This window comes from Anopheles nili, chromosome 2, assembly GCF_943737925.1.
Source record: "Anopheles nili chromosome 2, idAnoNiliSN_F5_01, whole genome shotgun sequence".
In the NCBI taxonomy this organism is placed as follows: Eukaryota; Metazoa; Arthropoda; class Insecta; order Diptera; family Culicidae; genus Anopheles; species Anopheles nili.
In genome coordinates this window covers 50,137,508-50,151,651 of record NC_071291.1, presented here as the reverse complement: position 1 = coordinate 50,151,651, position 14,144 = coordinate 50,137,508, and the positions used below count along the sequence as shown (strand labels likewise).

The 14,144-nt window shown below is 33.8% G+C and overlaps 1 protein-coding gene across 1 annotated transcript in view; it reads left to right on the top strand.

The window, feature by feature from the left end:
* LOC128725255 (uncharacterized) overlaps positions 1-6,883 on the top strand; it is a 59,591-nt gene extending 52,708 nt beyond the window's left edge. The window contains exons 10-15 of the mRNA XM_053818987.1: positions 152-478; positions 1,484-1,735; positions 4,949-5,020; positions 5,090-5,724; positions 5,884-5,991; positions 6,538-6,883. Of these exons, the coding sequence (XP_053674962.1) occupies positions 152-478; positions 1,484-1,735; positions 4,949-5,020; positions 5,090-5,724; positions 5,884-5,991; positions 6,538-6,883 (1,740 nt within the window). The remainder of the gene's footprint in view (positions 1-151; positions 479-1,483; positions 1,736-4,948; positions 5,021-5,089; positions 5,725-5,883; positions 5,992-6,537) is intronic.
* Positions 6,884-14,144: the final 7,261 nt, after the last annotated feature.

Here is a 14,144-nt window from a genome sequence, read left to right as displayed (position 1 = left end):
AAAATTGGTACGGCTGCAAAAAAAGATATTGCAATATTGGAAAGTTAACGGCTTCACCTGATCGCTCTGTATAATCAATATCAATTAAAATGAGCAGACAATTAAAGTTTTTGTTTTAACGTTGTTTTACAATCTGTATATCATTCTACAGGTAAAGCACAGTCAACGAACAAAGAAACCGATGAGCATTTACTTCTTCCAGTCTGGTTTTGTTGATTTTGCTAACATTTTCAACCCTTATATCAAGTACTGCGCCGATCAAAGTACATGTCAGTTCTATTGCAAGGACATGTATCACAATAATGCGCTATTCATGACCTATTGTGCCTGGTGTGAGTCGCAGAAGATGTGTAATCGGTTACGACTGGCTGATATCCTGGTGCGACCAATGCAACGGTTGACTAAGTATGGATTACTTCTAGCGGCTGTTAAAAAACATATCACCGATGAAGCAGAAGGAGAAGCCATCGATGCCATGGTAAGTAATGATTGAAACTGATAAACAAAAAATCTTAATGAATTATTAACTTTCAATTTTACGTATAGTTAAATTTTATGTATTATATTACCAAAGGACATTACCAAGATCATTAAATTACCAAATATACAGCAGCTCAGTAAAATCACCTTTTTTATCAAACATATCATGAAGCTGTGATATATTTTTTTTTTTTCATTTTGTTAGGTTTAAAATATGAAAGCTATTTCACCAAAACATAACAATATTACAATGCGAAATTCCAATGCTCGTATTGAAGTTAGTTTACGATCAAAGCAACAAATAAGACTTTTGTGAAATTAATACCATCAACTTATTTAACTAATTCAACTAGCAGTCGGTGGCACTAATACCATTTTAACTAATACAAATGCTACTTTCGTATTCAGCATAAAGGATAAAAGGGACCTCTAACAAAAGTAAAAGAGTAATGAAAGAAAAAAAAAGAATTGTTCGTAAACAAAATAGCATTTCCCATAAAAGAATATCTGTGCAAAAGAGTAAAATTAAAGGGCGTGCCACACAAATGCGTGAGCATTCTTGAATCATATTTCATATACATCAGATCCCAGCACCAGTTCCTAATTTCGATCCCGAAACGTAGGGAACAAAACCCATACAAATTACAAATCACACATGCATGAGATCGATTATACAGTTTGTACAACAACTCCCCATTTGATACAATTTCCATGACATTCGACAGCTTTATTACAAACTTGAACTAGTTTCATTCGCTTAGAATTCAAATGTTCGCATTGTGAAATTAATTTGTTTCAAACGTGACCAATCGGATATGTGATAACTCTACATCACAAATCGATATCTGTCTGATATCGCCTTTCAACGAAACGCAGCATAAAGCTGGTTGAAATTAACAGGCGCATGTTATGGTTTAAATCTTTTCTATATATTTTTTAATAAAAACATTTCCTTTTTCTTTTTTAAACTTTTGTTTCTCTGTGTTCCCTCTGTGATTTTTAGATTCATTCGGTAGAAGAATTCGTAGCCGGTGTTAATTCCCATCTAACGACACGTCAAGAATGCGAGCGATTAAAAGGAATAAATTCCAGAATTGACTGTTATGAGGTGGTTGATTCAAACAATGAAACACTTGAACGATTAGTTAAACAGCACAGCACAATGTTTGATTTATGCCAACCCATGCGCGGAATAGACCACGGTCGAAAGGTTTTTGTTGAAGGTGACTTGAAGTATAAGGATAGTACAGGCAAGGTAAGTTGTGTACTCAAATGGGTACACACATGTTTTTGCACTATTTAGTATGTATGTTAGATTATTTGTTCGATTCATCCTCACACTCTCCCTCTATCTTCTTCCTCTTACTCCCACACAATATACGGTGCCATTTATGGGTAATTGTGAAAATTAGTTGGCGTTGCTCTTGTCTGTCTCAACCAGTGGAACCTGCGACAATGTCAAAATATTCGAGATTTTAAAAATATTTCTTCAATTACATAAAGTACTTGTAAATATTGTTCTGATAAATTTGTTCTCCATTCTTCCATGAAGTCGAAAAATCAATTCTTCAAACGGTAGACGCATAGCTGTACCGCGGTTCTGGAACAAACTAGTTTTATCTTCTGAATGAGTGTATTCAAGAAAGGTTGTCTTACGTACACAAAGCATTAACGAAATGAAAGGAAAAGAAGATCCATAAGCCAAAATCACACATTCACTAGAGTGTTTCTACACTCATGTGTTTCTCTATTCATGTGCAAACATTGCATTCATGTGCAAACAAATTCATGTCTCAAACACACATGTGTTTCTCTATTTGTGATAGTTAAAAAAATTAAGTATCATTTTCCTTCATATAAACAGTATTATTAGAAATGTAATCATTATTCACACGCTATGATTCGCATTTTTAGCTGTGTTTAAATATTTATGATAAATAATAAATTAATTTAGGATAAATGCGTTATAAAACCGAATGACATACTTTTCATGCACTTCCATAAACTAAATACGTAACATCATTGCAATCAACTGGTTCGTTCTTTCCCTTCTTCAAACCTTTATGAGGATCAAGTAACCAAGGGATCAAGTAACCGACCAGCTCCCATACAATTTGTATAAAAAGAGGTTTGGTTCCTGTCGTTTGCGCCAAAGTTGATCGTAAATGTCCGTTGTTTGGCACCAAAAACGGCGTCACCTGGCTCATCATCGTCAATCAGAAAGCAATCAAACTTTCTCGGTATAGTCTCAATTTGAAACTATCCCTGAACCGCACACAGCATTTCGCGATATGTTTCTCGCTCGCCGTGCTGGATCCCGCTCACACTAGTACGGGTTTTATCCCCGCTTACGGGCTACTCGTTGCTTGCGCAACTAAAGGATTTACTAAAACGTCAGTGTAATTACGATATGCCACTCACGAGGTTGTTGCATATCAGATTCATTGACCATTGTGTACTATTATATTAGATCTGCAGTTTGAGAGGTTTTTTGGCAGCACCTTAATGCGTATTTCAGCATGAATGCTAGTGTCGGTGTTAATTTTTGACATGCGCATTTTACTTTGTTTACAGAGTCACCGGTAGCGCCACCATTATAGTTTTGTTCTACAAATTCTACGCACGGTTTTTTGTTGCTTTCCTATTGATTTCAAATGCTCTTTCCTATTGATTTCAAATTCAATTATGTCTTCAGCGTACGCTAAGATCTGCATTTTGCTAGCTGGATAAAAGCTGGGTCCCAAGGTTTCTACTCCTGCACCATGGATGGTATTTCAGTTGCTAGATTGTAAAGAGAGAGACTCCATCCTCAGTGCACCGATGCGTGGTGATATTGATGGGCCTTGAAAGTTTTTTCCATCAAAATTCATCATAGCCTTGAGGCCATCCTAAAACCTCTGACAAGTAGCTGACCAGATTCTCATCCTTACTCTGACGACAGATCATCGTACTTATGAAATTGTTACAATGGTATTTTCATGTCTTGATAAAACTTAATCTTGTACCATGTTTATCTCTGGTTTGCGGAGTCACCAGACCTATATTCTTGTCAGTGTTATTTCTTGATGCTTATTAAACTAGTTCTTTTTTTTGGGTAACATTTATTTCCTTTGCTTATGCCCCCATTTTATGCCGCTGCTGCATTACTCGGTATATATAGTTTTCACATTCGGTGACCTGTTTACGTAGTAACAGTGTGAGATTCGCATCGTTTGTTGTATTCATTCGTAGTATCATGTCAAGTTTCTAGCAATAGAGGCCCTCTTAATACATAATCAAGCCTCAGATTCAGATTTGGATAAAATATGATGAATTTAACAGTGTCATTCTAAAAGCTATGACGGCATGACAATGAAGGACGGGAACGGAACAGTGAAATAGCAACATTGTAGTTCAACAGATGACTGATAATGGCAGTATTCCACGTGACAGTTCTGAATGGATAAAATGGGTTTAAGCCGTAAATCACGAGACAATATGTTAAATAAAGGAAAAGAGTCAAGGAACATTAATACGTTGTATTAATAAGTAAATGACGAAAAATGACTGGATATGAGAGTGCCGCGCTCTGCTCGTGCCATAAGCTCAATGACCAATGGTACTAGGCCAAAAAATAACTCGTAAATCGTGTAGGCACGTCGTTTATGCACAAAACGTTTAGGCACGGTTAGGTACAGAAATAGATTGTTTCTGAATAAAACCATGTTGTTTCGGAAAATGGAGAACTGTTACTAGCAAAAGGATAAAGAAGTGGACAATGAATTCAAATATTTTGAACAAGGTTTTAAGGAACGGATCCGTTCTGACGTTTAACTAACTCGACCGTTGTCGAGTATGGGGTTCGCTCCATACGAGGACATACATGTGGTTTGGTGTATGCCTTATCTTGAAATTTTCTTCTTAGATTTAAATTGCTAATGTAGACAAGGATCATCGCTGTTTGGGTGGTATATTGGTTGCCTACCAAATATTGCATTGATGTACTCGATGCTGATTTCAGGGTTACACTTGAATCCAGTTTACTTTTTCCTATAGCTTTCAAAACTCTGATAATTATTTGAGGTAGGCTGACTGGCCCTGCGCCACAGATTTTTTTGTTTAACTCTTGTTGGCTGGTTTTCCATGCTATTAATTTCTTTCCTGTTTTTCAATGCGCGAACATCGGTCCAATTATTTATCGGCGGGTGCAGCCAAGCTTAGATTTATCATGTTATATGTTACTGGTCTACTGTTCCGTCTGCATGACCGGATATGACAGAATAGTAGTTAAAAACAATTAATTTCAACTCGTATCGTGAATATCGTAAACGTGAGCATATCAATAATTTCATTTTCACATCGCATCGCACCCTTGCACTACTATGTATACATGAGTTTGTTGTTTTGTTGCACGAAACCGACCCAATTCAACCGGTTTCGAGAGGTATCTTATATATAATATACACTAATAGCAAAATTTATATTTCAGATGGACGTTCATTGCTTCCTTTTCACAGATTTTTTATTGGTTTGTAAAAAAAACAGAGGTAACAAGCTGAAGGTAAGATTTTTTGATCGACTAAAAACCAGACGCAATAACATGATTTTTTCTGTTTGTCTGTATTTCAAGATCGTGCGGCAACCGTATATGACAGAACGGTTGATGATACACATCAAGGAACAAAATTTATATTGTTGTTATGTGAACGAGCTTAATATGGCCGTGGCTGCGTTTACTCTGCAAAGCTCTAAAGCCCAGCATTGGTATGATTCCATAACCAAGGTGAAACATATCTATAACCGAATGAAACAAGGCACATTCGGTGACATACGTCAATATGGAAACATAATCAACATTAGCAACAGCTGTAACAATTCCACCGGAAATAGTAATGTTAATATAAACAACGATAATTTTAATACTAAGAAATCGCCACTCAACAGCTCTATTGGAAGCCGTGTGAGCAGTTTGAATAATAGTCACAGTGGATCTGTTGACTTAAATGAATCAAAGCAGGTATCGATAGATTTTGAGAAAACCAATTCTTTATCTAGTGATGAAGGAGCAAGTACTGGCAATCCCGTTCACGGTATCGGATTAATAATGATGCATTCAAAATGCGAATGTCCTGCCAGTAGCAGTAGAAAGCCAAAAAATACCGTCTCTACGTTGCAAACTAAATCCACAAACTCACTCACAGTACAACCGTACAGTGGGCTGGGACAGAGTATGCCTAATTTGAATCTGAACTCCATCCAAAATAGGTGAGTAGTATTTTGAAAATCCACATGCGTGCGAGACCATATGCTTGCAATATTTACTTGAATGCAATGTATAATTTTTATTTTCAAATCATTGCATTATCTGCTACACAAAATTTCTGTTTGGAATAAGCTTTATCGTATCTTTTACATAATTTACAGCAATACTCTCTCGGTGCCAGGTACATCAAATAGTTTATCTCACTCCGGAATGGTATTGTTGTCTCCTAGCCAACGTGGAATTTCATATCCTCCTCCATCACCAACCAGGTAGGTTAACATTTCCGTAATAATGAGTTTGTGCCCCTACTCTCGCTCTCTGTCTTTTTCTCTATCTCTCTCTCTCTCTCTTAACATATATATATATATATATATATATATATATATATATATATATATATATATATATATATATATATATATATATATATATATATATATATATGTATATATATATATATACATATATATATATATATATATATATATATATATACATATATATATATATACATATATATATATATATATATATATATATATATATATATATGTATATTTTTTTTAATTGCCTTCCGATATATTTTTATCTTTTATCGTACAGGTCTCTTAGTTTCTATTGATTGAACACGTCATTGCTTTGTTTATCAAATTTTTGGTTAGTATTTACATTGAGCTTTATTTTTATAATTATGCTTTAGTTAAACAAAAATATGTTTTCACTACATTATTTTAATAATTAGTCACTTTTATATGCACTTAACCAATTTTATATTCGATTCACTTTATGCTGCGCTTTAAATTCCACGTAATAAGGGCAACGCTACGTCGGGGATTCGCGTTTTCCACGTCAATCAAAAACCCACCTTTAATCAAAACACGCAATGTGCCCTCGCAGCAGAGCTTCACACTCTCTCAGCAGCAGAGCTTCAATACAGCAACACTTGCACATCATCAACAGGGTCTGCAACCACCAACCATTAATGCAGTTTGCACTTCCAACACCACCATCAACTCGGTGGGAGAAGGATGCATCGGGGGATGCGCGCTGCCGTTATCTTCATCCAGTGTATCGGTTTTCAAGCGTAAAAATAGCGTTCAAAACACACACAAAAACAGCTCCGCGACCTGCATGAACCCAAGTTTGTCCAACGAAGCTTAATTAACCCGTCCGTTAAGACGATAGCGAGGACCAAGGATCGATTCATTAAATTTACTTTGAAATGAATTTGGGAAGTGTAACCATTGAATACTAGTTGTTTCCTAATCGATACTTTGGTTCGATTCAAAGTATAGTACAATACCGCATGCTAATTGATACTGTTGCCGTAACGGTTTATGGTTATTGGAGCTAGCTAAGCTGTTCACGAAGTTAACAAAAGATGTATATCAAATCTTATTTCAAACAATTTTTTTTTGAGAAACAATTTCGCTCCATCTATCAAGCGGTCAAGATCGATCAAAGCAACACGTTAGTAATTTTTTTTTTGCGGAATGCAGAGCTATAAATCTGCAAAAACCATAACAAAACAACGCTGTGAATTTTTATGGAAAAGTTAAATGAACATTTATAATGAGTGGTTAAATCATCAGTTTTCATATCATTCTGATATGTATTTTTATGTGAATGAATTAGTTGTTGCATATTGTAGAGTTACACCCGACAAACGAGCAATATGTATATCAAATATTTCTCGCTCATGTTAAGCTCCTATGTATTTCGAAAAGAATTTGAGCCCATTTCAGTGGCTGTTACATCAGGATTTCTTCAAGTCACAGAACCCGAAACTATACAATTTTATTAAAATTCATATGGATACGATACTATAATGTAACATCGCAATCTAATCATTATCATAAGGCCAGAAAATTTTAGGGAAAACATACAAATCAGTGATTAATTTCATCCTAATTTGCCTGCGTCCTGTTGATCAAATATTTTACTCCATTTCGAATTCCATCGGTTTTGGAATTGATTGTGAAATGTTATTAAAAATTGTTAGGCTTCGAATCGAGGATAAGGGTGCAAATTACGCTACGAAGCTTATGTTTCGTGTATTTGTAACAGATGATGTGAAATGTTACACTAAACTCACTAATCACTCACATAGTTTTATGTCTATATCCAGTTCCATTCGCCCCTAAAAACTTTTTTAATGGTTTGTGCTACTAAGGAGAATGCGATACTAAAAATTTTTGCATCTACTACGAAAAACAATAAGGACTGTTTTGATGAGATAAAATATATGTAATTAGAAAAGGAAATGTCGTTTGTAGAAACAAAAGTTTATTCTAAATCAATTTAAAATTTACTTCTCTGATGTTTTCATTGAAGTTTTTAATAACAAAACCAACACTAAAGAAAAGCCCTTATATAGCATGACCAAGGTGAGATGTTTTATCAAACCAAACAGGTGAAGCAATTAGAATACAATATAAACCGTTGATATTTATAATACAAACATTCCATATGCCTATCCATGAAGAATTTTAATGAAAAAACAAAACATAACGGCTCTAAGTAGAATTCATCGTAACATAAAATTTGTATAAGAATAGGTTTGCATGGAAAAACTAGTTTAAGTATTACAATAATCGATTGCAATATGGGAAAAACTAATTCTTCACCACGCATGCAAACAAAATATATTTCTAGTGCTCATTACAAATCAACAATCGGAAATGCTGAAACAAATAATTACAATAAGGACCTGGAAATAAAACAACATACTTGTTCAGTAGTTTATTAGCAAAATATTAGGAATAATTTAAATAGGAACGTTACCTTTCAGGTTAAAGAACAAACATTCAATAAGTTTATCAAACTCAATAATTTTACGCATACATTAAAACTTACTAGTACATTTTTACCAGTGAGTTAATGTAAAAAAATTGGATAAAGATGCGAAAAAATCACAAGTTGTTATAAACGATAAACTACTATTTATCATTTGAATACAGTTTTCAAAAGGATAAAACCGGTTTAAATCAAATGTCTCACAACAAGAGACAATATGTTTATAATCACAAGCAACTTGTCACGACACATCGTTGCTCTTTTTTGTGTGATATATATTTGAAATTAGTATTTAAAATTTCTTCAGGCTGTAGGCTGATGCTGTTACTTTAATGTGAATTATTGAATTTTATAATTTGTATTGTACGTCAGCAGTTTAACAATGTATTTATGCATATAAAACAAAAAAGTTCATGCTTAGCTGAACTGATTCTCTAATACGGGAGTTTTTAATTGTATCAATTTTTATAAAATGCTGCGTTAATGCTCAGCATAACCGATTTACTGAACCGATATATAAAAGTGCTTTAATATGAAATACAGAAAAATGCCAATCTGAATAACGCTTATTAGATGTTTGAAGAAATTAAAAAATCGAGCTCTACTCGATGAGGAATGGAAACCAAAGATTTGTTGAAGGTTCGAAAAATTTATAGAAGTGAAGAGATTACCCATGAAGTGTTTGTAATGAAGTATGTGGGTGGACAATTGACACAAATATCCTGCATCCTGGCTCATCCTACGAGCGAAAGGTGGGTAAGCGTTTCTTTCTAAATCTGTCAAGACGTTGCTAAGTCGGTGAACATTTAATAAACGTGATGGACGTGCAAATGAATCATTGGACCAGCTTCTGACTTGTTTGACGATCCTAAATGAAGGTAGCTCACGGATGGTAAAATATAGCTTTTCTTAACGACACTCAAGTAAGCGTAGGAAAGCAAGATATGTAATAATTTGATTGTAATCTTCTAAAAGATGAATTTTAGTATAAGCATATTGAAACTATATTTACAAACAAAAGAACAACATCAAAATACACTAATACAATTTTTAAAGTAAACCTAGCGATACAATTCCAAACATACTAAAGCTAAATATATAAAGTATTTTGAGCCAAGCGATTTCAAATGGTTTTGTATTTTTAATGAGTAACGATCCCTGTTGTCGAATTGACTAATACTTGTCATTATCAGAAAATGATGTAGATCAACATTGAAAGAGAACCAGCGTACTTCGTACATTATATCTTATCCTAAGTATAATATACATCTGTAATACTAAATACCCTGCTCAAGCCACGTACAAAAACGGCTGGCATAAGTTATACGGCCAACAAGACACGTTCATATCATTTACGTTTAATTGAATAGTTGTTGATAACGCCAGATGTGTCACTAGATTTTTCCCGTACAATTTACAGGAATATCCGCTTGCAAATAGTATGCTTTAGACTCGTGAATTCCATATTCGATTTTTACCTAAGCAACCTGTTAGAAGTCACATTTATTTTAGAACGCTAAACTTGTGGTACAATTAAAAGATTGGCTGATTCAGTTAAATTCAGTTTCAAATAAAAAAAAAGTTAAATTAAATTCAATAATAGCATGATGAAAGTTTTATGATAAGCCGCAACGTAATATCACATGTTAAACAACATACGGCTTACAAGCAACTAGCTTAATTGGATACTTGTACGTAAGTCACGGAAAATGCTTTAAGACTCAAGCAATCTGGATATAAGCTGCAAATTTGAATGTCTGGAGTTTTATTTATTGTAAAGCTAAAGTATTTAAGCTGTTAAATACAATAATCGAAAAATCAATCAACAAAGGAAATTGGAATCAAGTAGTAAAACATCATAAAGTTGTAAAAATACCCACTTCTTGCAATGTTTCAAATTAATAAAACTCCAAGTTTGAAAAAAAAAGTTTGTACAGAAAATAGCAAACAGAATAAACGTGAAGTGCAACACAAAACTGAAGAATAGTAAATCTATAAATCGATAAATAAATCAATCTTTTAAAAATCATCACAAATAAACTATTATGATTTGTGTTCTTACTTTATTTTAAAACTCAAACTCAAATAATAGAAACGAGAATGTGGTTTCATCCTGAGCATGTATGACGATCAAATTCTTTCTACTTTTCTCTCTCTTATTCTTATTTCGTCACTGATGCTGCCTGCAAACAATTTTCCTTTTGTTTTATATTTCATCTGTATTGCTGTTACTTTCAACAGGCTATTCCATGTTAGTAAACATTACGATCTGAAATCCATATTTAAATTTATTACACCAACCACATTTCCAACGTAACTCAACACAATTTAAAATTGAATCTTATTGAATAAGGGCATAGCGTTATGTACAACAATATGTTGAAAAATATTTTACACTTTTAAATTTTGACATGCGTGGAGTGAAGAAGAGTTGAGTTTCTTATTGCAGTTTAGTGTCTAAATAAACGGTAGAAGAGAGAAAAGTTGCAGAACACTGAATTGTTTATTGACGTCTTTTCATTTTTGTGAATTTCTTTTATTCTGGAAATGGAAATTCCTTTCCCGTCCATAATGTAAAAATTACTCGTTAGAAAGAATAAACAAAAAACATTTGTTTCGATGAGCGATTTTTGAACATTTCAATAAATAAGGGTTGCATACCGCTGTTTCCACATTGGACAATATGATATTTTGCTACTTGTTGCATAGACTGTGTTGCATAAAAAAGTTGTTGTTAAATTAGACGATATTTGTTATTTTGGGCATTTTTTATTCCAATTTTCCGAATAGGTATTGTATGCCCTCCCACGAATTTGCTTCAAGCCGGGAGAGCTGCAACGTCACCATTCTAATTTTCCAGTAAATATGGACATTTTAAGGAATTTGCCTCATTTCATTTAAATCGGACATGATTGCTATGCTTGACCATATTTTCCAATACTCTAATAAGAAGAGCTCGTATGGGAGCTCTTTTTTAAATTTTGTGTAAAAAGAATCATCCCCACCTAGAATCATCCGGACCAAGCTTTATTCCTATGACTGAATTATTTTCTTTGTGATACCGACAGGAGGTTCTTTGGAAACCTTTTGAAATTTTCGTCGCACTATGAATAGGAAGAAGCATTTGTACCGTGTTTCAATCGAATTGGAAGCCATATGTATTTTTCAATAACTTTTCTGTGTTTGGTAGAGGGAGAGGATTATGCGCTTGTAGAACTGGAATTTTGAAAGTCTTTGTATTAAGTGATAAAATTTTAGTTGATTTCGACGACATATGTACTTCACAGTGATATTTTATGATGAAAAGATATACCAAACCGGGAAACTTATACTTCATCACATATTGTATAGAGAATTTTAAGAAATGCATACGCAATATTTAGGTTAAATCAATGTCATTTGTATTCAACGATTTTCAATTACTGTGAAAGGGAATGTATGGAAGACCCCCTACTCTTTTATCCTCTGAGGGGGCAGGAGGGTTAGACTTTTTACAAACAGATTTATAAAAACATGTTCAGACAAATTGGTCATCGTTTGAATTTTGTATAGCCAATAACAGACCTACATATTGTTTCATAATAAGCGTAGCGAGTGGTATAGAAGATGCTCGTTTTTCTTCGGGGTAACTGAAGCTTTAGTTTCTGCTCGAAAAAGTTGAAAGAAACATGTTTATCTAATTGCGGATATTTCGCGCTTCATTTGTATTTTGCCCCCCTTTTTTGTGGTTGTATTTTAGGGTTGTATTTTGGCCCCTTTTTTGTGGTTGTATAGAAGACCCCCTTTTTTCTGGAACCGGGTTGCCGAAACTTTTGATTCTTTTGCAAAATATAAATAAATGCATTTGTGCTAAATTTCGAACAGATCTGTGTTTTGTATTTTTAAGTCAATAATATAGCCTTCTTTAATAGGGGGTTGTATGATTCTTTTATAAAATTGTAAAAGATACATGCATGCCAAAGTTCAATCAAAGCGGCGGTTCTTTGTATTGTTTAGCAATTATTATAGACTAGCTGATAAACCCGATTTCATTCGGGTCGACGTAGTTTGAGGAAAAATAAAGGGGCATTTTTACGTATGCTTGTGTAATTCAATTTTTGATGTATATATTGTTTTTTTCTTAATCAGTTGTATTCATTCTATAAACGTTATTCCTAGCTTCGGCTTTGAAGGTTTTCTATTTCAATCAATTCATCTCTCTCTGTTCCTCTTGACATATCCCTTACAATCGGTTGTACCTGGCTTTTTCAAAATATCATTCACTCGTTTATAACAAATCGAGCCTTTTAACCATCTTAGTTATCAAGAAAAAGATTTTTTTTATATAATCCTTTCTTCTCTTGTTGTTTCATAACTGCCATTTCACTTCATAATCTTCGTTTCGTTTGATCAACCCATTCTTACCCACAAATTTTCTGCTTAATACAACTGATATTAATACTGCTTAATACAATTTGTTAAGGCGTACATGAAAAGTTGTTGTTAAATTAGACAATATTTGTTTCTTTAGGCATTTTTTTCAAAATACTCCGAACAGGGATTGTATGCCCTCCCACGAATTTGTCTCCAACCGGGAGAGCTGCAACGTCCCATTCTAATTTTCCAGTAAATATTGACATTTTTAAGAATTTGCCTCAATTCATTTAAATCAGACATGATTGCTATGCTTGACCATATTTTCCAATACTCTCATAGGAAGAGCTCGTATGGGAGCTCTTGTTTTCAAAATTTTGTGTAAACAGAATCATCCTCACCTACAATCATCCGGATCAAGCTTTATTGCTATGACCGAATTATTTTCTTGGTAATACAAACAGGAGGTTCTTTGCAAACCTCCCTTTGTTTCCCACTGGCGTAAATAAATCTTCGTCGCGTTATGAATAGAAAGAAGCATTTGTAGCGTGTTTCAATCGAATTGGAGGCCATGTGTATTTTTCAATAATTTTTCTGTGTTTGGTAGAGGGAGAGGGAGAACCATTTGGTTATCCGCTTTTTCAAAATTTTGAAATTTTGAAAGTCTTTGTAATAAGTGATAAAATTTTAGTTGATTTCGACGACATATGTACTTCAAAGTGATATTTTATGATTTGTTAAAGGGGGTGATTATGACAGCCCCCCTTTGTTCTTCATTGAGGAGGCTGAAATTTTGCCAGGGTTTATTTAAACTAATAAAACATCTTTGTACCAAATTTCAGCCAAATCGGGCGCCGTCTATAATTTTAAGCGGATAATATTCATTTTTTGTAGGGGGGTTTGTATGGGAGCCCCCCTTTTTTCTCCATTGAGATGGCTCAAATTTAGCGAGAATTGATTTTTGATAATGAAACGTTTATGCACCAAATTTCAGCAAAATCGGGCCTCATTTGTATGTTAAATGAATATTCGCGAATTCAGGTAGTATGGGAGCTCCCCTTTTGTGGGGGCTCTAAAAAATAAAAAAAATCAAATGCCTAAATCCGACACCATTATGCACCTATGTACTAAGTTTGGTGCAAACCGGTTCAGAGGAAACCCCATTGAAGCGCGCGCATAGGCACATATACATATATATATATATAAATATATATATATATATATATATATATATATATATATATATATATAGTATATATATATATATATATAT